Here is a 24,135-nt window from a genome sequence, read left to right on the forward strand (position 1 = left end):
TTGTTAGAGATGACTGATTTTAGTGGTGAAATGTGAATTTTATCACTGCTATTTTGATTTGAGTTGCCAGGTATGTTACTGAGAAAAAAACAGAGGGTGTAAGGTTGGAAGGGATTTTAAAGATTGCTGGGAGTGAGGAAAGCCTTGAAGTAATAGTTATTTGAAACACTAGTGGGGAAGTTTCATGGAATAGCGCTAAGAAACGGTTTTTGGAGAGAAGCAGTGTAAAAGTCAGGAGTTACCCTGACATGAGGAAATAAATTAGAATTATCTCACAGATTTATGTCCTGGGGTATGCTGAGAATATAATTGGGGAAGATAGCACTTGTATGGGTGTGTAACCTGTACTCTCTTTCACTTTTCTAAAACTGCATTATTTTTTTAAGTCTGCAGATCTTTGTGTCTCATACACACATGCTTCTGTGTAAGCATATACAATTTAACATTGTGTTTGCTAGTTTGCTATGGATTTCTGGCTTGATTTTTTATTTGTTGCAGGCAAAATTTTAACAGAACAAATAGTCCAGGTTTCCAGAAGAAAGTACAGTTTGGAAATGAAAATACAAAACTTGAATTGAGAAAAGTTCCCCCAGAACTTAACAACATCAGCAAACTTAATGAGCACTTCAGTAAGTTTGGAAACTTAGTCAACTTGCAGGTAAGAGTCAACAAAGAGAAAGCAGTATGCTTTGATGTAAAGGTAGTGGTAGTTGCTAAAAGAAGAATGCCAATTTTTTTCCTGGTTCCCTTAAACTCTTTATTATTTTCCTAACTTGTTTCTTAAAAAAGATCTCATTGTTTTTAATGATATTGCCATTGAAGAAGCAGAAATAAAATGTTCTAGTCATCTTTTAGATTTTGAACAAACGTGTTCCTCAGAGATAAGACTTTTAAGAGACATTGTTTAAAACATTGAAAATTGATTGCATGTGGATTTTTCTCACCCATTTTATCAAGTTTGGATCTGCTATCATAAACACTCTGTATATTCAGAGATAAATTGTAAATACAAAAAACATGCATCTCTCATCCAGAAAGCGGTCCCTGTGACAATTACTTTCCATGGTAATGACGATTTGTCCCTTAAAATTACTTTGTGATTTGCTGGAGTCGCCCAATAAGCAATTGAAGAGCGAGGAAAGCAGTGAAAGAACTAGGATCTGACTTAGGCTGATGTTACATGTTGCAGACTGCACGTGCAATGTCAGTATTTCATACCCCGTCTCTAAGCTACTCAATGTGACCTTTCACCATGCTTCATTATCAACAAGTTTCAGATGCTGACATGCATTTTTCTAAACCCTTTCTTGTTTGCACTGAGGACTGGAATGAAGAAGTGCAACAATATTTTTGTACATACTGATACCATACAGAATAAACACTCTGTGCCTGTCTGAACACCTGAGGGATTTTAAATCTCTCTTAATTGCTATTAAATATTTCTTAAGCTTTTCTATAGTTTACCTAAGAATATGGGTGTATTAGCAGGCAGTATTATTCATTAAGGCAAGTAAAACATTGATGTGTGTGGAGAGACAGATATGTACATGGAGATTGCAAGCTATGCTCTTCTTGCAAAGAATACAGTCTTGGCTTTTGAAGCTAAAATAATGTGTTAATGCTCAAAAGAGGAAAATCAAAATGAGCTTTGCTGTCTAGCTCTAATATTAGATAGGACATTTACCATCTGACCTCTGCATTTTCCATAGTAATTTTCTTTATTTTGTTAATGTTTCCTTTTGTCTTCCAAGCAACTGCTCATATTTGCAAACAGAAATACTGGTTGACTGGGGGTTTTGCTTTACTTTGTTTGTTTGAGGTTTTTTTAATTATTCTTAAAATTTATTAGCATAAACTCAAGGTTGATTTTGACACCAGGCCTTTCAGAGGGGCTCATAAATGGAAAGTATTTATCTAATGACACATATTGGGTGTAAATTGTAAGCTTCTAAGCCTAAAAGCTAATGATGTAATGATAATTGAGACACAAATGAGAATCCTCTGTGTGATAAGTTTTGTTCTTCTGTTTTAAACCTTAGGTTGCATATCAGGGTGATCCAGAAGGTGCCCTTATTCAGTTTGCTACACATGAGGAAGCAAAGAAAGCTATATCAAGTACAGAAGCAGTATTAAATAATCGTTTTATTAAAGTTTATTGGCATCGAGAAGGCAGCACACCGCAAATGCAGACTACCACACAGAAGGTAGAGGATCTAAGTCTGTTTTAGCATATTATGGAAGAAAGAATCTTCAAAACATTTTTAAGAGACTGTTTATATCAAGTAAACTAAGTCCCTTTGAAATAATGACTACTTCATGTAATTAATTTCCAAAAGTCACTCTTCAGTTGTAAATTCTTTGATCCCATATACAACGTTCAGAAGTTGATCAGCAAGATGAGACCGAAGGTATTTAAGGAAAGCCCTTCCATGACTTTTGGTGTATTACACTCTATTATCATGTCAAGCAAGATTTGATGCAGCTCTCTGCTGAATAACATCTATTTTGCTTTAATTAATATAGGCTTTTTTTATTTCTTCTGGTGAGTGTAAGAAAGGAAGCAGAGTTATATTTCTTTTTGTGAAAGATGATCTCCATTTTCTTCCATGAGGTTCTGGTTTTCCTCTTTCCCTCCCCCTTCGCCTTTACCTTCCCTGTTGAGCACCCGTATTGTACAAAGTAACAGAAGAATTTGTTTTACACATAGGTGCCTCTGTGTATACGCACGTAGCTCTAAGAACTTGCAAACAGCAGTGGAAGAGAAGAACTGCATTACAGAGACTAATTTTCTAGGAAGGGATCAGGGACGTTTTTAAGTAGGGAGGTAGTTGCTGATCTCTATGATATCCAGGGATAGAATGTCTGGGAGTGGATTGGAGGTATATCACAAGAGGTCCATAGTAGGTATGAAGCATTTCTTTGCTGAGAGAGTAGTCAGACAGTGAAACCAGTTTTCTAGAGAGGTGGCTGATGGCCCCAAGCCTGTCCCTCTTTACGAGGTTTTTGGACAGTATCCTTAATAATGTGCTTTATCTTTTGGTCAACCCTGAAGTGACCAGACAGTTGGACTAGATGATTGTTGCAGGTCTCTTACAACTGAAATACTGTAATCTACCTTTTTTTATTGAATTGTAGAGGAACATTTGGAAGTTGTCATGTTTGTAGCAGTATTTGCAACATTTTAAAAAATAAAACAGCAATTACTGCTGTGAAGGGTAGATTTGTAACCTGTGTCAAGCCAAATCAGACTTGTCAGCAGTACAGTAGTGGCTGTACTCAAGCAGAAGAGGAACCTTGGGTTCACTGTGCCTCTCTGGGTTATTGAGTTGAGTCTTCTCAGTTAGTGGCTGGTGTAGCAAGTCCTTCAAAATACCTGTGTGTCCTGCTCTATTGGATTTGCCATCAGTGTGGAGCAGCATGTTCTGCACTTCAAAAATACGAGACAGGCTCAGTAGAAGAAATGGTCATTTAATTATATATGCTGATATAATACATGAATGACTTGTTAGAGGATTCTTTCAGTTGCTGCTCCGAGTTGAGAATTCCTACTTTGTCTTGATGGTATGTTTTGTCATCATTTAGAATCTGATTTTTCATGGCAATCCTGCTGTACAGCATTTTAAAAGTTTTCTTTCTCTCCTTCTTTGTAAGAAATGCCCTGATCTTTATATTCAAAAATTCGGTTTTAATGACATCTATCTCAGTGTCTTCCCTGTTATTTTATCAATAAATACTTTAAATTTTATCAATATCCTTAATGCTTTGTCTAAAGTAGTGCTGCTCAAAATGGGTGTTTATTTTCTAAGCTTGATTTTCATCTCGGCCAGAAGAGGGCAGTGGAGTACATCATTTGCATTCCAGCAGGCATTCCCCCTTACTGAAAGGATAGCTTGGACTATGCTATCAGCTTGTTTGCTGATTATGCTATTCAGAGTATTATTGGAGTATTAACTCTATATTTTCAAACAAACATTCAATATATATATTTTATATTTTTAGTAGTCCCATAATTTTTAGTGATGTTACCAGCTTACAATCACACCACCTTTAGCAAGTTAACTTTGCTGATTTGAGAATAAATTCCCCTTAGTCCTGGGGACAGTTTCAGATGTTCCTGCCTCACCAAGAACAGCCATTCAGCATATGTCAGCAGACTGCCTTTTGAAGTCTGTTATCAGCAACAGAAGGCACACAGTAACAAAAAAAACTTTTAACAGGAAATTAAAATTTTAAGTACAATGCTTCTATGTTCTTCTACCCCAAGATATAACATTTAACAAATTGTTGAGTCAGTAAACAGGTATTTTTTGTTCAGAAGTCTTTCAGGAACATGAATATTTACTTCTCTTTTTGTTGAAATTAATATTTGGTATCATATCTATGAGTAGTATGGAAACTTTATACTTCTTCATATACAATAAATATTTGTATTTTTTGGTCAAGATTTCTGTTATGTTAATTAATTATGGGTTAATTAATTTCACTTGTATTTGTAATGGCTTCTAAGCAGATTTTGTCTATCAGGCACCAGGACAGGCTTATGAATTTTCTTTAGTGTAAAGTCAGTTGACTTTAAATTGTCCCTTCAGTAGTATCTGGTCCAGCACAATTGCTTCACCATTGCTATTTTATCAGCAGGATTACTTCGGAAATTTTTTGCTGTAGAATTTCCAAGAGCGGTGGATGTACTTAGGTAAAGATGGTGGGAGCCAGCTGAAATAAATCACCAAATAAAAGGTTTCTGCCAAGAAGCAGAAAATAATATGCTCTCCACATCTGAGGCAGATAAAACAGGAGGTTCCAGGCCTAAAAGGCAGCACAAAGAGATTTAGGTTAAATACTAAAAAAACATTTTCTAATGCCAAAGCATACTGAAGCACTTTCGCCTAGAGAGGTGACAGGACCTGTTTCATCTGAAATCTCTAAGAATGAGATAAATAGATACTGTCAGTAATGGCATAACTGACTTTGCCCTACAGTGGAGAGAAATGGATTAGGTGACCTTCTGAGAGCTATAAATATGACAATGAGCTTGCTTGGAAGCATATTTTTTGGTCTTAACTGTTGAATGTTTTTGTCTAAGGAAAAAAAGGAAAAATGTTAGCTGTCAGGGTATATCCATTGTAGATTCAAAGACTATCTGCTCTCTTTCTTCAGTCCCATGACTGCGTGTTTCTGTACCCTTTTTTTTCTATTTTGACCAAGTTAAAGGAGATGAAAAGTGGGACGTATCACTGTAAAAAGCGAGTCTTTGTGATACAAGTTTGTATTCTGTCTTTTCATAACTAAATGGCTGATGGTGGAAGAGTTGTGAGAAGAATCAGAAGACCTCTTTATTATGTTTTATTTTGTTCTAACAGGTAGAATTTAAGTTAGGCTGAGTAAATGTAATTAATAGAAATAAATCAGTTTTTTGGTCACTTCCGTAAGCTGTAGGTGCAAAATGAATGTTATTGCCACTCGCGCTACACAAATACTCAGTATAACAAAATAAATATCATGAAGTAGTTGGTAGAAAGGTAGAAGGGAAGTGTAACCATAAATTCCACTGTAATTTTATTGTGTACAATGAAATGACACATGTGGCAGCCTTCTGTTGTTAATCTTGCTCTGTGCCTTTTGGGGGCTGGGGCGCTGTTGCAGGTGATCCAGCCCTTAGTGCAGCAGCCCACTTTGCCTGTAGTGAAGCAGTCGGTGAAGGAGCGGCTCGGCCCAGTACCTGCAAGTAATATTGAACCTGCAGAAGCACAGGGTGCCAACACAGAAGTCGCTCAGGTTTGTATTGTAACGAGAAATTCAGCTGCCTGTTCTTTCTGAAATAGGTTCCATAGTGTATGAATGTACCAGTTACTTCTTTGGTGTAAGTACACATTTACTACTTCAAAGTGCTTCTGCTTACATTGTTAGTGGTGCTTTCCTATTAAAGTGTTCCTCAGTGCAATGATATTTGGGTTTTTTACCTGAGCCTGGTACTTAATTTTTTAGTATCATAGCTTTTTACATAGTTGAAAAAGAAAAACTGAAAGGCTTTCAGACTGTTTCAGGATTGTTGTGATTGCAGGTGTCAGATTTCAAAATAAAGTAAGTCTCTATCCAAAGAACTAAAAGCTAATTTTTTTAAAATGTGTATGTATTTTATCTGTTAAACATCTAAAGCCATTAGAGAATGAAGCTCTGTATCTAGAAGAATTTTTAGAATTTGTTCATTTCCCCTAACAAAAGGAAGAATGTAACCACAATACCAATGTGAATAATGACAGAACCTGGTGTGTTACTCCCATTAGAAATAATCTTTAATGTTTTATTATATTTGCAACATTTCCTTATTAGCATTACACTGCTGCTTTGGTTTTACCTCTGGAAAGGAAGACTAGAACAAATCAGAACACGTTTGTAGTTTAAATTCAAACAACTTTCTGCATTTGATGCAGATGTAATCTGCAAATAGCAGATTATAGACCACAAGATCTGTAGTGTATTTAAAAGGGCCTGTGCAGATAATCCTCTACCAGCTAGCATGTCTTAAACTTCTTGCAAAAAATACGTAGGATAATCTTTGATTCCAAATTTGGCTTCATATTTGTCTTACCCAATTATAGACTTATATTAACTGCAAAATCAAATATCTAAAATTAATTTTATCAATTGTTTGAATATTTTTCTTTTATTGTTGCTTAAAAGTCTATGATTTTATTAGTTAAATATTTTTTCTAAATTGCTATTGCTTGTAGTGTACATTTGAATTGTAATTTTGCTGTGTTTTCTCAGAATGTGACTAAATTATCTGTGAAGGATAGACTGGGTTTTGTGTCGAAGCCAGTTACTCCTGCAACTGAAAAGGTAAGAAAATGTCTCATACTCTCTCCGCTCATATTTATTTTCAGTAGAATTAACTTTTTTATCAAACCCCTTGTGTCAATATTGTTTCATAACGATGAATAAAACAATTTGTGAAGGATTAGTTTTAGGAAGTATAATAAGTCAAAACTCAGCAGATGGCTAAATGATTATAAGGACAAAAGTTGCTATTTTGTGGATTTTGTTTAATCTATCAGGTTTCTTTTATTCAGTCATAAAAAGAACTTGATATGTTCCATAATCCTCACTTGTTTAGATGCATACAAAATAAATTTTAAAAATAAATAAATTTTGACATTACATATGACACTATAGAAGGCAGTTCTAGAAGATGTTTCTGGTCTTCTGTGCCCCTTAAAAGATGATGCTGTAAAAATTTACCATTTTATTTGGTTTTATAATTTGCAGTACTTGTGAAAAGTTAATGGTGGAAATTAATCAGTGTAGAAAGGTAAGGGGGGAAAGGTGCATCTGAATTGTGATTATGAGTTATGTATTTTGGCCTGTGGTTCCAATTTTCAGAATACAAAGTGGTTGATGTTTACTATAGTAGCAAAGTTTGTAATGCACGTTTCCAGATCTATTTAGCACTTCAGGGGATAGGCTTCCCCAATGTTTTTAACATTCATTTGAGAAAACTTGTAGAAAGACAGAAAGTTTTACCTCATAACAGGATTCTTTTGTCTAGGTATATATCTTTTCTATAGGGAATTAGCTTGACCTGAAATAAATGAAGCATCCACTGTATTTCCCCACACACATCCCCTCCCACCCCTTTTCAGTATGGCAGTTGATGGACTAAGTGGCATCTAACAGGTAAAATTCACTCCAGAGATACTTAACATAGAAAGGCATTACTTGAAGTTGATAATAATAGTTGTCATATTAATGTGTCTTTGATTCATTTCAAGCCCAGCAGTCCACATAAATGCATTGATCAAGGCATCTTGCCTGTATTTTGTTGTTAGTTTGATTAGTTCCATTCTTGGTACTCTAAATTAGTTGCAGATAAATACTTTGCTGTGTATTCCTGATCTACATTTTACACACATAATACGCGCTTGCTTTAGAAATAGAAAGTCTGCTTCAGCTTGCAGCTTGAATGGAAATACTTTCCTTTCCTCATTATGTAAGAGTTGAGTTATCCTGAAACACTTTTCTACAAAGGGTAAATTTTATGCTAGGATGTTTTTCTGTTCTGTTGTCTTATAGTACAGATGTGATTTTGCTGAATGGCTGGGCTGTTCACTGGATGTGTTGTGAAACAGCAGTTTCCTTTGACATTTTTAGTAGGATTCTAAAACCTGATTTGACTTATTTTTACCTACTACTGCCTCTTTGCAAGGAAATACCTTGCTTAGTTTGCAGTCATTGTATTCTATAACCATTAGAAATAAAATGATAGACATCCATCAAAAAACAGAGATGTCATGTCCTAGATGGTTTTTTTGCGCTTGATAGAGTGCATGGTTTGACAAGAACTTTGCAATGAGAAAGGAGGTAGCTATTCTTCCCAAACAGCAGGAGGAAAAGGTGCTAAAACAGTCATTGTGAGACTTCCTAGAAACTGTATAGGGACTTAAAATTTGTGGACTTGTGAAGAGATTTGCACTATTCACACTATTGCTTCTCTTGAATAGTATTAAGTGGTTTAGAAGACCTTAGTGTTGCTTTTGACTTGTCTGTGTTGGTGCTGTGGCTTCTCGCCTTACATCTCCTACATAAAAGAGACAAGGAGATGTGGTTCACTCTGCCCTGAAGACAGTTCAGGGCAAAAGGAATGTGTCAGTATTTTTGTCTTTGCTTGATCCTCTGTTTGTCTTGTAGCCTGTCATAAAGCTACTTTGTAATAGAAACTGTATGATTCAGATATGCATACTTAAATGTTCTTTCATAGATTTAGGAAAAAACCCTTCATCTTTGTAATGGCCTGCTTAGAGCATTTTGTATCACCTTCTATAGTACCTCATAACATGTGTTGATTTCTTTTTGCTGTTGTTTTCTATGCACTGCATACTCTTGAAAACACTTTACTGTGGGAAGAAATAGTATAAATATCACACTGAAGTGCAAAGGGTTTATATGAACCGTTCCTGCTGTAAATTCTTCTAAGCTTTTGGTCTTTTCTGCCTTTCTGTTTCTTGTCTGTCTCTTTTTTTTCCCCTTCCTGTTGGTGGGCATTTCGCTATTTTATGGAGTGCATGATGACCAATAGAATCTGCATGCATCTTTTAATTTTCCACATAGATAGAAAGTATTTTTAAACTCCTGGAAATCATACCAATTACATAAATTCTTCTATTTGCTAACAAGGTGGACAAGATCATGCCTATATTATCTCTAGGACTTAGCCATGGATTTTTCAATATTAGCATGCCAAATAACTCTTTAAGGAACAGGCTAAGAAAACAGAATAGTTAAAATATTCAGGTATTGTGGAGAGGTGCATAGTATGTTTTAGGAAGAATGTAAAGCAGTCCTCAGTGTTGTCAGTAAGCCATGGAGAAATTTCATACCTCATTACAAATCTAGGAAAGAGAAGAGAGAGACATAGGAGTCTCTTCCTGTGCTGTATGATGTTGAAGACTTCCTTGTACTTGAGTTGCTTCTCGCTGATTGTGCAAGCACTACTTTGCACCAACTGCCTACGCAAAGAAACTGTTATCTCTACATTGGATCTTAGTCTCTAAAATTATGTTGAACTTTTGCTCGGAAAATTCATGCAGCCATGAAATACTGTATTTTAGACTTCAAAGCACAAAAACAACAGTTACTCTTGCAAAAATCTCAATCTTCTTTTTCCTTAGTTATGCTCAAATACGTAAATATTTATGTATTTGAAACTTGGAAGTGCATACGAAATCTCAGTGGAGAGGATTTATTAGCTGATGTTGATAGCTTACATATCTGATGTGGTGCTGCCTCTTCAGAAATTGTTTAACTTCAACAACTCCAAATATAATTGCTACACCAAATTTTTATATTCCATATCATCAAAGGAGACAAAAGAAAAGACGCTTATATATTTTTAAGCACTCATGCGGGTTTTTTAAAAGATTGAAATTCACTGGCAAAAAAATAAAATGATTTCCTCCTATAGGTTTTATCTACTTCTACTGGCTTGACAAAAACTGTGTACAACCCTGCTGCTTTGAAGGCAGCACAGAAATCTTTGCCTGTTGTTTCCACTTCCGTGCTAGACTCTAATGAAGCACAGAAGAAAAAACAGGTAAATTAAATATGCTTCTTTTTAAAATGGACCTAGGTTGGGAACTTGTGACCTAGAGATAGAGCACTATGTATATTCATCTCAAGAACGTAGATGAAACTTGTTGCAAGATTAAATTCACTATGATGTATTCTTTTTTCCCACATATTACAAGAAAATTCAGTATTGTTTTGTTATTTTTCAGTGTATGTTCAGGCAGTGTAAGCAGGTTTAAAACTGTAGAAATTCAAAATGTGAAACACTTTTTCCTGGAATCAGAATCTACACGTTGAGGTATGAATTGTCTGTTGTGAGTGAAAGGGAGTATAGTATAGTCACTGTTCTTCTCTCTTAAACTATTCTGGAACTGGCCACTATTCTCAGTATATTTTGTACATGTGACCAAAATGGTTTCTTCAAGAGAACTGAGAATTTTATGACTCTGCATTTTTTTGTTTCTAAGCTATAGTTCTTCTGCACCCGCTTTTATATTTTACATAGTGCTAGGCTTTCTCTTTTTTATATATGTTAGAAAGGAAATGCAACAGAAATGTATTTGGACTTAATAGGTCACTCAGTTTAGCTTGCTTAGAATTTTCAGGAGAGCACAGCAAAGCTCTTTCGTCAGGTTTATTCTTATCATTTAGAGAAACTAAATACACGACATTATTTGCCTTACTGTTTTTTAACCACAAATTACGAATACAATATTAAGGTTATGTCCAAATGTAAGTGCTGAAATCAGTATAATTGTTAAAGATTTTGGTCAAGTACTGCTAAATTTCTGTAATTTATGTTTAATGTAATTTGAACTAGCAGTTTGTAGCTGCACATGACTTTTGCCATTGGTCCAGAATTTATAGAAAGCAGTTCTGATGTTGAGGTTTCATTTCATGTTTGTCCCCTAACACATGTTTTTAGAATTAGAGCCTTTACTTGTCAAGTTAAGATTCTAAATGCCTGTAACATAGCAAAAAACTTGTAATAAAATTGTTGACTCATCATAACAGCTGTAGAGGTTTTTTTGAGAGAAGACACTGATGTTGTCTTCTCTCAAAAGTGATTGGCTCTTTTTCCATGTGATCTTGTGTTCCTTCCTGCCTTCAGAGATTTCTGTTGCAATATACTAGTACTTGTGGAAAAACATTATTTTGTGGGACTGACTCCCTTCTTTTCCTCCTCTCTCCCTAGCTTTTTTCGCATTCATCCCCTTATCTTACCTTCCTTTTCCCTTCAGAAAAATTGACTGCACACTGTATTGAAAAACTAACATTTTATGCAGAATAATTCATCGGTATTTGGGAAGACATACAGAAACTTGACTACTGTTTCCTTTTCTGTGGCTGCTGTGCATTTACAATCTTGGTATAAGATACTCCACTTGAAATTGATCCCAGTTGATCATCTTCTGCCTCTCCTCTACTACTCCATTAAATACATTGATATCAAAGTTCTTAAGGGTTTTCTGCTGTCTAAGACTTCTGTATTTGAGAACAAGAAGCAACTGCTTTCTTACAAGCACCACTAGTAGGCACTGAGCACAGCAGGGATGGCATCTCCTCCTGCTTCTCATTTGGAGTGCAGTATTGTCACTTACTGATCAGTTTCAGTTCATTTGAATTTGCCCATTGCCTGATGAAGGTTCTTTTGTTGGCAGATGGAATAGCTGTAGTGTTGGTTCCCAGTTAGAGCGCTCAGACACAAAAGAGGTGCTTTTCTTTGGGTGACACTTCATGTTTAGGAGGAAAAAAAAAAGTTTTCTTTTTACTTGTAACAGTTCTGGAGACTGTGTTTTAATTGGTGGGCTTGATTTACAGTTGGTTTCAAAATAATTGTGTTCACACATTTAAACACTTGCATGCTGTATCTCTTGAGGTAGTGTAATATGTTGCCTTTCAGCTTTCAGTGGAGTTGTGTAAGGTGTTACTTGATATGTGAGCAATAATAAATTCTTCCCAGCACAGATGTAACTAAAAAAAAAAATTAGATCTTTCTTTAATTTGGTGATGCATTATATTCTAGAACATAGTTGGAAATACCAGTACCTTGCATTTCCTGTTACTAATTTTTTCCCTGTTATTCTAAGTTTCTACTGTGTAGTTGTCAGGTATAGTATATTATTCTGGCATTAATGCTTCAAAGTCTAGAAACTTTCTGTAATCTTTTTATGCTTCTAGGAAGCATTGCGACTTCAACAAGATGTGAGGAAAAAGAAGCAAGAAATCTTGGAGAAGCATATTGAAACACAGAAGGTAAAATGCTAGCATTAAACACAGTCATCATTCAGTTATAAAATCTCAGTTCAGTTCAAAATATTTCAGAATTTGTAAGAATGTTTATTTTATAGATTTTTTTTTGTTGTTCAATCTCTTAGAATGGCATTATCATACTATTTCAAGTTTATAGTTTTAATCGAACTTGTCCTGTTAGTTCAGTTAAATAAAACCCTATGAGCTTATGCAATTTATATCCAATTTTAATTGATATTGCCTAATTTGGGAGCAGCATGCATGTGTTTAGGAGAAGGGAAAGCCTAAGTTCTGTGTGACAAGATCAGGAGAGAATGATGTAGAATAATGATTCATAACTGCACTTAGGCTTAGGAAGAGGAAAAAAGCCAAAATGTCATTTAAGTTGAATAAAATTTTGAAATAATTCAAGTGTGTTAAGCAAATCTGTCCAAATGAATTGGAAATACCAGATGTTCATTTGTAAACAAATTAGAGATTCAGATAAAGATTTTAATTTGTACGTGTTAAAAGTCCTGTGTGTTGATTTGTAGGTGAAAGCAAAAGAAATGCAGTATTTGTTTTTTCCATTAGTTATAATGACCACTGGAAAACAGATCTGTATTCGTAGTTGCTGAGTAAAAAAACTTCTTTTTCTGAACTGGGCAGATGCTGATTTCAAAGCTGGAGAAGAATAAAGCCATGAAGTCAGAAGACAAAGCAGAAATCATGAAAACACTTGAAATTTTGACTAATAGCATTACCAAGTTAAAGGATGAATTAAAAGGCGTATCACCAGGAGGAGGGACTCCTTTAAAAAGCATGAAAACTAAAACTCAGGTACTCAAGTTTTGGTCAGCTTTTTAATAGATGAATTCACATGTTTATTTCAGAAGAATAAAAATAAGTAGTCCCATCAGTAGTATTTAAAACCCAAACTGGTTTAGTTTTTAAATCCTCTTTGAAGTGAGATTTATTTTGCCTTCTTATCAAAGGAGCATAGTTAATTTTAAAACCATGCTGTTGTCTAAAAGCTGTATCTGCTGTTACACAGATGCTGCATTCATCTAGACAATCAAAAAAAAAACAAATCAAGTCTTACTATTCTTTCTTTTACTTTGTCCAGTGGTTTGTGTGTAGTATATCACTTCCATAAGTTTTTAATAGAACTTATGAAAATAGAATTTCTTATGTGAAAAGATTATAGTTAGACAGCACAAATATCTTCCAGTCAGGCTTTATATGCAAAACAAACTGTACTGGTATGTCACTTCCTGTGACTCTTTGTGTCATGGAAATTTGTCAATATATTAATCTTTTAAGATTGAAGCTTATACTGGTTGGTTTTCCTTTCATCTAGGTGCCCATATTTGGATTTTACCTGTGTGAAGTACTTATTCCTCTGCTACCATTCTTGTTGATACCTGGCTGTTACCAGTTTCCCAGCTGCATAAAGATGCAGTTATATTACCTTTTTAAAATGCAGTATTTTGCTTTTTATACGAGTATTTGTTCCTAAACAAGTCACAGCCTTGAAAAGAAATACCAGAAAGGAATACTGAAATTACTTCTATATACTCAACTGTAGCTTCTTATATAGTTTGTCAGGAAAAAGTTGAAGCAGCATGTGTTTATCCTGAAAATGGGCACAGATTGCTAGGGTGGTCAGACAATAGAATAGGTTGCTGAGAGGGGTGGTGGAGTCACCATACCTGTGGTGTTTAAGGTGCTTCAGGTGTCTGCATCAGGTGCTGGGTGATATGGTTTAGTGGTTTACAGGGTACACTGGTAGTGCTGGGTTGTTGGTTGGACTTGATGATCTTAAAGATCTCTTCCAACCTAGATGATTCTGTGGTTCTTGCTCCAGGCTTTTCCACTCTCAGGATATGGGATTGATGAAGGCAAGTCAGTAAGGACTGAGGAGTAGGAAGTATTGAGTACCTCCACTGTTCTCATGTCCTTTGTTGTCAGGTCCTCTTTAATGTCCAGCAGTAAGACCACATTTTTCACAGCATGGTGTTCCTCTTGCTGCTGATTCACGCATTGAAACCCTTCTTGTTTCTCACACCCCCTTGCCAGATTCAAAGCCCTCATTGGGCTTTAGCTTTCCAAACTAGTACCTGCATGCTCAGATATTTTCACTGTGTTCCTTTTGTGCTCCAACTCTTGTACACCTTGATTAGGATGCAATTCTTCTTCAAAGGCTAGAAATCATCCTGCCTTTCCAGCAATTACCCAGACCCATGGTATTCAAACAGGAGGTTCTTTCCAGCTGTCTCAAGAAGGCCTCATTTACTTTTACATGACTAGATAGTGTGTAGTACACACACACTGCAATATCACCTGCATGGGTCTGCCATTGGTCCTGACTCAGACTTTCAGCTGGCTCATCATCTGTCCCCAGTCAGAGCTCTGTGTGTTCATACTGCACTCTCTAATGCAGAGCAGCTCCTACTCCTTGCCATCCTGGCTCATCCATCCTTAAGAGACTGTCTGTCCACTGTACCACTCCACTGTCTGTTTCTCTATGATGTTTCTGTAGTCCCAGGGAGATGTAGCCCTGTAACTGCACACAGACATCCAGTGTCTTCTCTGTTTCACAAGTTTTGTGTATTAGTGTATAGGCTCTTTAGAGAGGCACTGATTTCCCAGAAAAAGAAGGAGAGCTTGTCCTTGTGATGCTGTTGTGTAGGCCCCCCCTCATTTGTATGATTGCTAAGTTTATGTTTGAAATGGTTCTTCAACCCAGTTTTGTTTATCTGGAGATCTGCCTACATCACCCTTTGCTTGGTAACCTGGTCCACCACTTCCTTGTGCGGTAGTTGTTTTTACTCAGAAAAAGTGAAGCAGTATGCTAATGTTGAAGTTTTAATTAAGTTTTTGAGCTGCTTTTCCATTTCCTTTGTAATATGGAAAATTAAGAAACATTTCAAGTAAACCCACTTAATAGTGGATAAAGTATCCATTACCTGTGTGCAGTTCTGTTAACATTTGAAATAGTAAAACCAATCAGCCCCATCTGACTTTTGTAGAAGTAAGGATTTTACAGAGCCTTTGGTTAAAATTTACAACTTTGAAAATTTTCCAAAAGACTTTGATCTTGGCTCTCTTATATTTTTTAAGTGTTTAAGACCTGGACAGCTCTGAGGAAGATGGTGAAGATATGGAAGATGAGGCTCACATGACTGTGCCATTATCTTCACCTATTTTTGCTTCTTCCAGTTTGTTCAGATTACAAAAGGCTCTTCCCCCTTACGTGAGAAACCTTTGCTGCCTCTTGGTGTGTCCTGGAGGAGGTATTTTCTTCTTCAGACTTGGCACAGCTCTGTAACAGAGAAGTCTTCATTAAGACCAATAACAAAAAATCTCAGAAGTCTTCATTACACCAGTGTCACTAGCTATTCTGTGAGTGCTAGCTGCTGGTCATCATTAAATTTCAGAAGCACATTGATGTATTGCAGCACAGTGGGATTTCAGACATTGGTTCCAATTTTGAAAATTTGGACAAACATTATACAGATAATGGATTTTTTCATCTGGTTGCTGTAGATAATCAGTAAATGGGGGTGAATAGACTCGAGGTTGAGGTTGCCAGTTGAATAATCTGTTTTTTTTTTCTTTTAAAGATTCCAGGAAAAAAACAAAAATAATCACCTTCCTTTATCTGTGGTGATACTTGATTTCGAACTGTTACAAGCACAAAACCTTAATCTCATTACATCCAGCCTTTGCAAACATTCCATGCTGTTGTTTTGAATCAACACGTGTAAATGTAAACTGTTTCACAATCCTGTGTAGTTTTTTTTATAGGTAGCCTTAATTTGTGATGTCACTGAAATGTTTGAGTCCTGCTGCTCCCATTAGAAAAGTTTCACTTTGGATCAGAACTTCAAATAAGTTTTCATGGTCACATAAATCTTTCCCTGCATCTCAGTGGTTGCAGTGAACATGTCCTAATTGGGATTCAGAGAAACATTTCTGTTTTGTATATATTTTATGAACTTCAAATTTTTTTTAAGATTCTGTGTCCTGGAAGGTAACTTTGAGTGCATCAGAGACCAGTCTTTTGTTAGTAAAGGTCTTGTTACTTCCTGTGTTTTTTCACTGTGGTCTGAACAGAACTACCATATTTGGGCTTTTGCATTATGACTTTGTAATAAACTTAGATGCTTTTTCTCAGTACTGATCATAAATTTTGTATTCATTCATAGCTGTACTGCCTTTTTCATCTTTTTTTTAGTTCATCTCATCACCATAACATCTTGAATTTTTATTGTATGTATATTTAGAAAAAATTCCATTAGCTTTGGCTTTGCTTGGTAGTCTAAAAGGCTTGACATCACAAAGCTTAGATGGAAGCTTTACCTTGACATGAAGGCTCCTAAGTTTGCACATTGTTTGTTTTTGGAGGTGGAAACACAGTGTAATAAGCAGTATACTTGCAAAGTTACAGCTTTTTATTGAACAATTGTTTTCTTGTAGAGAATGTGAACTGTGGAACTAATAATTTACCATAACAATTTCTTAGATGCAGAAGGAGTTACTGGATACTGAACTGGATTTATACAAGAAGATGCAAGCTGGGGAGGAAGTTACTGAATTAAGACGAAAATATACAGAACTGCAGCTGGAAGTATGTTTGTGTCTTTTGTAGCAATTAACTTTTAATCAAATATTTTCCTTTATGTTTATTAGCTTGCATATTGTATCATTAACTACTTTTACCCAGAGTGCAGTATTAAGTTGTGTGTAGATGGAGACATTTAGCAATAATGTTTTAAAAAAACACTGTCTCTATTGCAGTGGAATTGAGAAGTAGTATTATCTCTATTTGCAATTGCTAATCTGTTTAAATTCTGTAACTATTTAGATGATGTGATGTTTTATAGATTTGTGGGTATTAATGCTTTCTTGAGAATGTGGAGTGTTTTTAAATTGTTGCCTGAACATTGTTTTGTGTTTTGACACAGAAAAGTTAAGAAATACTGCCTAATCTTTTGTTCTTAAATGTTAGCATGCTTTTAGTGAGATTAATCAAAAAGCCTGAGATGCCAAAAGTAGTATTATTACAGTGTTGGTTTCAAGAGGAAAACTTAAGAAAAGCAAATACAGTGTTTGAGGAAGTATTCAATGTGTAGAAACACAATTTTTTCTTCCAAGTACATGATTTGAAAAAAAATTGAGATGGCTGTACAAAATTCTTCATATGTGTGTCTAATTTTGAGAAACTATGAATGCTGTGGGTGCTATTCTGTGTTATATAGCACTTTCTTGCCTATATGATTGTGTAATATCTTCTTGAATCACTTGATAATCTTATTTCTTTTTACTGTTAAGCAGGGCTGCTGTGTCACTTAAATCGCTCTTGTCTTAATGAAGCTTGGTCGTGTCTTACGTATCACTGCATATGAATACAGCGCACATATGTGCGGCCAAGTTGCATTAAATCCTTACTTTAAAACTAAGTTGTTCTGTAGCTTTGGTAATTGTGAAAAGAGTTTTACTAATCAATCAAGCCAATTGAATAGAGATGGTACAAAAGCTTATGTTAACAGTATATTTTCTGATGGTGAGTAATACTGTATAAGTGTGCTGAAAGCTTGTTTATAAATCCTGCATCTCAGAAAATAAGTGAATCAAATGACATGTCAAATAGGAAAAGTAGGTGCACATTTAAGATGAAGTTACATCATAGTTGAGTGCACTAATCCTACTCCATATCTAAGTCTGTTTGTATTTTGAGTTAGGTAAAAAAGAGCTCTTTCAGGACAGTAATATTTAAATGAATTTTCTGAAGCATACCAACAGAAGTAGATGGAGAAAAACAGGGTCATCAGTAATGCACACTTAGATCTTTCAGGGAGCAGCATGAAATATATCCCCTGCACAGATTACAAGAGAGATATGGGGTTTATTTCCCTTGATGTTTGCTTGATTCTTCAGTATTCTTAAAAATTCTTCTAAAAACTTATTCACACATTGTGCTTGTGACTTTGACTCCCACAATATTTAATGTGTTGTTTCTTCGACTGTTTTTCTGTTCCAGGTGACCCTGACTTTACTGAAAGAAAATCCAAATAGTTTACAGCTTGTTTGTTGAGTTAGCATGCCCTGAATTACTCATTTGAACATTTAAAAATGTTTAAAAAACCCCAAACAAAGAACAAAACTGAAAAAACCCAAACGCCTCAGGATTATGTTTATAAAAAACTAAAAAGCAAATTAGATACTATGGTAAAATTATCTGAATAATTTAATGAATAAAGCCATAAGAAAATGATCTCCTCATGGGTGGTATCACTGACATGGATTAAAGTAGTGCCATTGCTGCTTGAGTTTGTAAACACTGTAGGATTTATTAAAAGCATGGTGATTTCATTTAGCATTTGATTCCTATGGTAGATCTATTTGGGTTCAAAAAGATGGTTTTTTTCTTGCTGTAAACATTGAAATTAGATACCTGAAAGCGGTCTTTCAAAGCTTAAAGTAACTTTTTGAAATTAGTTTTTAAATGACTGTCACTGTCATTGGCCTTTTGATTGTTCTTGAAAAGCATATACTAGTTCTTTAGAAGGGATACATAGGTACTGTGGAAAAAAATTTTTGAGTACCTAGAGCCAAGCGTTCATTAAATATTTTGTCCTTGAAGGTGCCCCTTAGAAGCCTTTGTTTCACCTCTCACAATTCTGTGGCCAAAAGCTCTTAAGCTGCAAGAATTCTGGTCAGAACAAAGGCCTTGCCTAAACTTCAGAGACAAAGGGGTAAAGTAAAGAAACTAATTAAGTAGTTAGACGCCATATCAAGAAATTTTGATAATGAAATTTCAGTTATGCAGCAGCTGTTTTTTCCTGTGAGGAGTTAATCTTCACCGATTAGGGCTCTTTTGATACCTGGTTCTTGTTTCCTTTTTCTGTTCTATTATTGGTCTGGTAATAATTGACCTTTAGATAATTAACTTTTGAATGTTACTTAAATGTTCACCTCCTATTATTTTAAGACCTGCAAACTGCTCTTTCTAGGGCTTTCTTGGGGATGTGTTCTTAGGAAAGATCAGAATATGTGTTTGTTAATTCTATCTAAATATGTAGACTGTGAATTTTAATCTATCAATATGTTATGTGTAAACATTTAGGCTGCCAAGCGAGGGATTCTGTCTTCAGTTCGTGGTAGAGGGGTTCACACGAGAGGCCGGGGTGCAGCGCGTAGCAGAGGCAGAGGAATACGGGGCCGGGGCAGAGGCAGAGGAGTTCCTGTGCATGCAGTGGTGGATCATCGGCCCAGGGCACTGGAGATATCTGCCTTCACCGAAAGTGACAGAGAAGATCTTCTGCCTCATTTTGCGGTATGTCGCAATTGTACTCTTTTTTTTTTTCCCTTTGGATAACATCCTTCCATTGAATGATTTGTTTTCTCCTGATTCGGAGAAATTATGGACATATTATGTAGGAATGAATCTTTAGCATGATATGCAGAGGATACATTAGGAAAAGGTAAAACAGGAAAAATACGCTATTGCTTCAACTAGTTATAGCTGTAATCACATAGCATTCACAAGGCTTTTTTTTTCCTTACAAAGACAAACGGCTTGTAATATTTATTTGCTCAGGACATATGTAATTATTTTACAATTTTTTAGGTACAAAAAGAGAAAATAACTGAAGGGATGGTGAGAACAAAGATTGATTTATTGCCAAACTTTCAGTACCTGAAGTTAGTCTGTCTTTGTTGAAGTACCTTAAAAAGTGCTTAACGAAAATTTTCTTCAAATATTTTCAGTGCTTTTGCCCAACTTTCTGAATTTAAGAGTCAGAGTAAAAATTGTGCAATGATATGTAGATCTTGAAAAGGCATCCAAACATTTCTGTCTAATCATATACTTAAGCTTAAGAAGTCAGATCTTTTTCTACTTTTTTTTCTATTTTCAGTCTAAAAAATGATAAATTGACATACATAGTTCTTTAGCAAATTTTCTTTGCAAATATAATAGCGAAAAATCAACATAAATTTATAAAACCACTTATCCTCCAATTAAAAAAAAAAGAGTACAGTAAAAGCAAATTTGTTTATTTTATGGAATAAATGCTAAGAATATAATGTGAATCTCCATTTGTGCAACCCTCTTTATTTGTTTGGGGTTTTTTCCCCAACATTTAATTGCATTGGTCCTCGCTGAAGGGAGAAGTCCAGGAGCTCATTAGTCCATTAAATTCTACTCCAGTTAGTGTACTTAATATTTTCTGTCAGGCAGTCATGCAAGAAGGTTAAAAAAAAAAAAAAGTCAGACAAGGACCTTTCTCTCTTTAGTTGCTATCTTTAACAAGCCAAATATTAATTAAAAAAAAAAACCTTAGTAACATGAACAAATACAATTCCATTCACAGTGTTAGTAGGATAACACTGAGAAAAAAATTAGCTATTTAATTTTGCAAGTTGCAAGTTTGCTGTTTTAAACTTGCTTCAGTTTCCATTGGAAATACTCTGAGCTGTATTTCTGGTTTTGTGATGCAATACCACAACTTTGTGCACATCAGCAGTGCAGTCCACTTGCACAGGTGTGGTTTTTGTTGGTCTTTGTAGCTTACAGTGATGGCAGCATCAAAGGTAGCAGTACCATCGTGGCCATTATAGGAATAGATAGGTCATGTTATTAAGATGCTGAAACACAGTTGTTTTCAAACTTTTTCTACAGCTTCTGTGGAAAAATTTTGTAATGGGCTAATGTAATCATTTCAAGATCCCTTCTTTCTAATCAGAAGAGAAATACAGCAGAAAAGCCTATTTCTATCATAGTTTTACTTCATACCTGTAAGAATTGGGAAATTCAGAGATGAGAGCACTTCGATGGTTTAGAAATGAAAGTACAAGTAACTATTCTTGGCTAGGACAAGTGCTTCTGCATTAAGATTGTGAAGTATACACTGTTCTAGTTTTCTACTTTTTTTTGAGGCTTTTTGATTTAGGACTGCATTTTTAGAGGTGAGAGAACTATTTTACTAAACTTTTTTTTTGTTGTTGTTTATTTATCAAAAGCAATATGGTGAAATTGAAGATTGCCAGATAGATGACTCTTCTCTTCATGCGGTGATTACTTTTAAAACAAGAGCAGAAGCTGAAGCTGTGAGTATAGTCTTTCTTGAAAATACACTGCAGCATTCAAATATTTTCTGTTTACGTTACACTTCATATTTGATTAAATGTAATATTGTTAACTATTTTAAAACCATTGACACAAAAGTGTAAATTAAACGAAAATGTCAGAACTGTATGGTACTGAAATACTTAGGAAATTAAGTTTATAGCAAAGCGAGGTGCAGGATGTAAGAGGGAAATTAAGAGAAACACTTAGGAATTGATATTTAGATGTCTTCGTTTATCGTAATTTAATTGCCAGGTTTTTTCACCTGAAGACTTGGTACCCTCATAGTCTACCTGGAATTTCACTGACATCCTGCAGTCAACCTATATATTTACTTGGGGATCAGTTTGGTTTACCTTTGTCTGAAAACCTGTGGTAGTGTAAATGGGAATTGATTCTCTTTTTCCCCCTTTTTAGCATATTTTTAAAAATTTATGGAATTACAGAAGCATAGAGTTGCAGAAGTAACTTTTAGGAACTAAAATCTGGAGTTGACTTACGATATAATTCAGTATCATTACTTATGGATCATTAGAACTTAATACATTTGGCTCAGCAGGATTCCTGCCTTACTTATAATATAGGTATATTATGTGATCTTGAACAAATTAATGAACATAATTGTTCTACAAATGATTTTTACTTTAAAATCCTTGTGTCACTGTTGGGATGGAGTATTCCTGAAAATAGTAGGGACTACAGAAAGAATGGATTCATATTTGCCATATGGTTGTATGGAAAGATTTCAGTTTATTTTTATATTTTGCACAAATTTTATCTTGTGGAGTTACCTGAACACAGTTTTCATACCTGGCCAGACTATTCTCTTGTTCATCTTGAGGCACCAGTGAGGTAATTGACAGAAAAAACTGCTATTTACAATGCAAATTAACCGCTGGGGACAATAGTTTTGAACACTTAGAGTATCATTTATGGTTAGATATTTTGATATCCATGTGCCAAAGATGTTGTACAAAAACACAGAATTCTGTTTTATTTATTAAACTCTTAACTATAGCAATGATGAGCACTAACTGTATGGAAATAGTATTTATTCTGTAAAAAAAGAGGTACATGGTATATACTGACTGATAGGGAAAAACAGTATTGTACAGCTGTATTGAAGGAACACAGTTCAACAGTGAGCAAAAATTCTGTTCAAAGATAAAAGCTGCTGTAATTACTATACTCGTAAATGAATTTAATTAAAGTTGGGATTTTAGTTCTGGTGGTTCCTTGTCCTTGTATTGGGTACTTCCTTTTGCAGTTTCATATTCTTTGACATTGTAGTTTACATAACAAATACTCTTTAAGTGTGGAGAGAAAGTTCTGCTTCCCTGTAAAGAAATTTAGGTCATCTAGAACAATAATCCATTTTTGTGGACTATCCAAATAAAGTCTTTACTTCTCCCACATGGAGTATGATTCTCACTGCAAGGATCAGGATTCATGATCAGTGTTTGCGATGTCCATGTTCTAGTGAGCATTAAACCATATAATTGTCAAATTTGTGTTTGATTTGACTTTGTGTCTAATTTCACCTTCATTTTTAAATGAAGATTTTATGAAAACTGGGTTCAATCACATCTAGAAAAATTTGTATTTTCTTTAAGATACTCTTACATATTAAATATATTTCAATTGGAAGATCTGTGTTTGCAACTAAAGCATTAAGGCTGGCAATTTGAGAAGTTGTAGAAGGTAATAATTAAAAACCTCTGCTGAGGCAAATTGTGAAGTAAATGCTGCTAATATTTTATCTTCTCTAAATGAAAATAGGCCTAGGCTTTATGATCATATACTGTCTAGCCTAGAAGGAAGAGGAAGATTCCCTGTTGTAAAATGTTGCGTTTTTGTGTAGTAGTAATTTCTTCCAAAGATTACAAGTTATTTCTAGACCTAAATGTCACTTATAAATACTTTTAAAAATTCTAGTTGTGTGACATTGTGATGAGACCATGGACAAAAAGCTCCTGAGCTGCATTTTAATAAGCATAGAATCTTTTAAATTTATCATAAATTTATATGTACAGATTTAAAATTTATACCTGGGGACTTTAATATCACACAATTCATGTTCAGATGTCATTGAACATGTAATTGTTTCTACATTTCACATTATGCTGTACTTTCAGATTGTACTATAAATCTTTTGTGACCATGACGGTTATTTCAGAATGTTGCTAACACTGATTTATGCTCATTCATGTTACTTTAATTTGAACATACTATTTCCGAAGCAGCCACTTAATGCAGCTGCTACTTACAAAGACATGAATATCCCATAAGTTAAAAATTTTTACATTTCAATTACAACAGCTTTACAGGAAGTGGAACGTTTTCCAGTAGATTAAATTGTAATCACAAAAGGGCTTTTTTTTTCAGTTGTTTGGTTGTTGGGTTTTTAAAAATATGTTAAATCATTTGTAGGGATGTCTTACTTCTTCAGTAAGTTATGCATTAACAGTTTTGTGTCTGTCTTGGAAAGGTGAGGAACCCAGCAAAATAATACTTAAAAACAGGAAGGTGTTGGTTCAGTATGTTACCCACATTACCAAATGATTTACGGTTTTCCAAGCATATTTTCTTCTAAATGTATTTTCATAATTTTCCTCAAAGGATATATGAATTGTATGTGCAGTGAATGAAGTTGTTTCATTTAACCTAGTAACAGTACTTCAGTATGAACATATTGCAACTTCAAC

The 24,135-nt window shown here is 34.9% G+C and overlaps 1 protein-coding gene across 5 annotated transcripts in view; it reads left to right on the plus strand.

The window, feature by feature from the left end:
• RBM26 (RNA binding motif protein 26) overlaps nt 1-24,135 on the plus strand; it is a 51,573-nt gene that overhangs the window by 21,791 nt on the left and 5,647 nt on the right. For 4 of the 5 annotated variants that reach the window (XM_053969361.1, XM_053969374.1, XM_053969364.1 and 1 more), the window contains exons 11-20: nt 499-658; nt 2,040-2,204; nt 5,644-5,775; nt 6,769-6,840; nt 9,959-10,087; nt 12,244-12,318; nt 12,964-13,134; nt 16,823-16,927; nt 19,427-19,636; nt 21,325-21,411. In XM_053969361.1, coding sequence (XP_053825336.1) covers nt 499-658; nt 2,040-2,204; nt 5,644-5,775; nt 6,769-6,840; nt 9,959-10,087; nt 12,244-12,318; nt 12,964-13,134; nt 16,823-16,927; nt 19,427-19,636; nt 21,325-21,411 — 1,306 coding nt within the window. The remainder of the gene's footprint in view (nt 1-498; nt 659-2,039; nt 2,205-5,643; nt 5,776-6,768; nt 6,841-9,958; nt 10,088-12,243; nt 12,319-12,963; nt 13,135-16,822; nt 16,928-19,426; nt 19,637-21,324; nt 21,412-24,135) is intronic. The other variant, XM_053969386.1, reaches the window with a different exon arrangement.

Source organism: Vidua macroura, chromosome 2 (assembly GCF_024509145.1).
Source record: "Vidua macroura isolate BioBank_ID:100142 chromosome 2, ASM2450914v1, whole genome shotgun sequence".
NCBI lineage: Eukaryota > Metazoa > Chordata > Aves > Passeriformes > Viduidae > Vidua > Vidua macroura.